Source organism: Mus caroli, chromosome 8 (assembly GCF_900094665.2).
Source record: "Mus caroli chromosome 8, CAROLI_EIJ_v1.1, whole genome shotgun sequence".
In the NCBI taxonomy this organism is placed as follows: Eukaryota; Metazoa; Chordata; class Mammalia; order Rodentia; family Muridae; genus Mus; species Mus caroli.
In genome coordinates, this window is record NC_034577.1 from 11,215,073 (window position 1) to 11,218,641 (window position 3,569).

General features: G+C 51.2%; 1 protein-coding gene across 1 annotated transcript in view; it reads left to right on the top strand.

The window, feature by feature from the left end:
- Dlgap2 (DLG associated protein 2) overlaps positions 1-1,685 on the top strand; it is a 133,536-nt gene extending 131,851 nt beyond the window's left edge. Inside the window, exons 6-8 of the mRNA XM_029480671.1 lie at positions 258-610; positions 1,490-1,531; positions 1,677-1,685. Coding sequence (XP_029336531.1) covers positions 258-610; positions 1,490-1,531; positions 1,677-1,685 — 404 coding nt within the window. The remainder of the gene's footprint in view (positions 1-257; positions 611-1,489; positions 1,532-1,676) is intronic.
- Positions 1,686-3,569: the final 1,884 nt, after the last annotated feature.

Here is a 3,569-nt window from a genome sequence, read left to right on the forward strand (position 1 = left end):
ACACATGCACACTCACACACATGCACACTCACACACACACATTTTTTAACTTATATGCTAGATTCTTTAGGTGCTTTTATGATTTTCCTTTTGTTACACATATATCCACACAGATATCTTTAAATACAACAGAATCTTGTCCACTGGCCTGACTTTTTCAGGCCAGATGCCCAGAAACAGCCTAACTGAGCTGCATATCAGAGCTGTAGACCAGCTCAATGGAGGGTTTCCCCTGACTGGGCCTTCTTCTCTTACAGCTGTCTCCTACACAAATTACAAGAAGACGCCTCCCCCGGTGCCTCCACGGACCACCTCCAAGCCTCTGATCTCTGTGACAGCCCAGAGCAGCACGGAATCGACACAGGATGCCTACCAGGACAGCCGTGCCCAGAGGATGTCCCCCTGGCCCCAAGACAGCCGTGGCGGCCTCTACAACTCCATGGACAGTCTAGACAGCAACAAGGCCATGAATTTGGCTCTGGAAACAGCTGCAGCCCAGCGCCACGCGGCGGACACCCAGAGCAGCTCCACAAGGAGCATCGACAAGGCGGTCCTGGCATCCAAGGCTGAAGAGCTCCTCAAAAGCCGCTGCTCCTCCATCGGGGTCCAGGTACTCTCCCTTGACCACCCTCCCCGGCGCCTGCACAGGCTGAGTCAAAAACCAAGTCACAGCCCCAAGTGTTTGGCCCCTTAACAGAAGCAGGGCAGTAAATGATGCTGAGAGACCATATGTGCCTGCCACAGCATGAGAGACCCCAGGACAGAGCCCAGGGAGGTGAGACTCATGTACTTCCCTCACACACACTACCTAATGGTCCTCAGGACTGACAGCTAGGAAGATGGTTTGGATAGGTTATCCAGACGTCTATAACAGGGGTGATGAACTTGTTGAAAACACGTCAACCCTCATGGAGTATTGGGAATAAAGAGGCAGACAGACCCAAGTGCTGCGAGTTGAGCATGTGACCAACTGGAACAGTGTGCAGCTGGGCTCTTCCTCTCANCCTTCTGTCCCAGAGGCCGCTACACACAGGAGCAGTATCCTGTAGTGTCAGCCGTGCAAGGGTATCCCACCATCCCATTAGCCTCCCCGCTCCAAGCCTGGCTGGCCCTCCCACTCCTCGGTTGACTTGGAGAGCTTGACTCAGGTGCATTGAAGCACACATAATACAAAAAATAGGGGGTCTGTCTCACAAACGGTGTCAGGTGACCTCNTCTAAGCCCTAGCAGACATAGTTGCAGAAGCTGAGCTTTGCCAACGTAGGTTTGCCTCTTGCTTCTGCGCCTCAGTTCAGCCTGTGTGGCAGGTTTTAAAATCATAATGATTAATTCTCCACACATACATCCTGCAACGGAGGAAGTTCACAGAGCTGGAAGGGTTGGTCCCACATAGGACTGGGGGGACAGGCAGAAACCCAGGGGGGTGTCGGCCCACTGGCCTGGGTCCTTGAGCCAGGTCTCCACACTGTGGCTTCGTTGGTTTTTTTAGGATTCTGAATTCCCTGATCATCAACCCTACCCAAGGTCAGATGTAAGTACCAACCCTCTCCAAATCCAAGCTCGCATGAAGTTTTTTCTCTCTCTTCTTTGGACTCTTCATATGACTGCTCTCGTCACCTCTCTGTCCCGGCTCTATGTGCCAGGCACTCTGTTGGGTGCGTCACTCTGTTGCACAGAACCCTTGACAACCCCTAAGAAGTAACTCGGCCCCCACTCCAGGGGAAGACACAATTTGCAAGCCTGAGGAGTTCTAGCAACTGTGGAAGCATGGGACGTGGCCATTCCTCNGTCCGTAGTTAAGACCCAGAGTTCTCCAAATACATGAGCACATATTCACTACCAGGTTTCCAAGCTCCCCATGGTATTCATAGCCAAAGTTGTCCATCAGTGGCCCATGATAGGACTGAGGATGGAGACTCAGCCTCTGTGCAACTGAAAGTGCCCGATACAATTCACAAAGTTGAGCTATCATACTCCAAAGGGANACAACACTTCATGCTGCCTCCTCAGAGCTGGGCCTCCACCTGAACTCACACACACTCTCTCCCCCTCACAGCTGGGCCCCACACAGCTCCGGCCCACTCCTGTTTGCAAGAGCTATCCTCCCTCACTCTGTTGCNTGGAGGCTGGGCCTGTGCCTCCTGCCTCTTGGTACCCCAGCACCTAGCACAGTGCCCGGCACATAGAGAGCTCTCAGTTCATGTTGAGTATGGAGTGGATGGCTGTGTTGGTGGCGAGTGCTTGGTGCACAGATGTGTGAACATCAAGATGCCGGTTAGTAAACTCATTCAACTTCCTTTTTCAGTGGGAGAAAGGAAAACAAACAAACAAACAAACAAACAAAACACCATGACATGAGCCCAGAAAGCCACCGCTGTGTAAATAAAATCAATTGGAAGGCTAAAATGAAAATGTAGTGGAAGAGACATGTTAGGGTAACAAGGGGTATGNCCTGGCCTCCACTCCACCAGTAAGAATGAAGGCTCAGGAATGGCACTTTAAGCAAGCAGAAGTGTATTCATTCGTGGACAGTGCCAGTGCCTGAGGGATGCTCAGCTAACATAAACAAGTAAACAGGCTTGTGTCATATCCCTAGCTCTATGTCTTGTCTTTACTTAGCCCTCATTAATGACCCTGTGGATCACGTGTCATTATTCCCAACCAAAGGAGGGGAAACAGGTAACCAGGGAGGATGTGTGCCTTGCCTGAGACTGCCTGGCTAGGAGTGCCNCTGTAATGGACAGAGCCCAGCAGGTGGCTTCCCACAGCCCAGGCTGCCCAGAGAATTGAANCTAAATTGAGAAGCCNTTCTGTACCAGGAAAGTCTTCCTTAACATTCCTCATAAACATTACTGGGATTATCCATCTGCCTGACCCAGAAACAGAAGCCAGCCTTACCCTGTCTTCAGCTTATAGAGAAGGGTCCATAACGTGGTGCCAAGCACTAAAGGACACTATGTCCTGTCTCGCCCAGACCCCTATCCAATTACCCCAAACCCCCCTTGTCTGGGGACTCTTGAGAAGAGCCACGTGAATGTAGACAGCCCACAGTTGGTAAATGTTGCCCTCTCTGCTGAGCATTATGACCCATTGGCCCCTGGAGTAACGACTCCTAGTCTGCAAGTATCGTGTGACCCTATACAGCCAAGACTAGGATCCAGAGACATGGAGAGATGGCCCGGTGACTAAAAGCACGTACTGTTCTTGCAGAGGACAGGAACATGTCAGCCAACTTACAACAGCCTGTAGCAGCTCTGAGAGATCCAACACCTCTGGGTTCTACAGCCGTATACNGCACTCACTTGCACATACTCACAGAAAGGCCCAGCGTATACATAATTTAAAGAATACTTTTTTAAAGACAAGACCCTAGNATCTCAATGGAGCCTGCTGGACTCGGCACCGTGTAGTTTCTGTAACAGTCTTTACATGACCACGCTGTCACCCTATCCTCCCTTACCTTCCCACCCAGCTTAGAGCACCATACTTCCTGGATGGTTGGACCCTGCACGGTAGATTCAGCCTTAGGACCACATGGCCAGCTCTTGAGCGCTCTGAACTTTAAACCC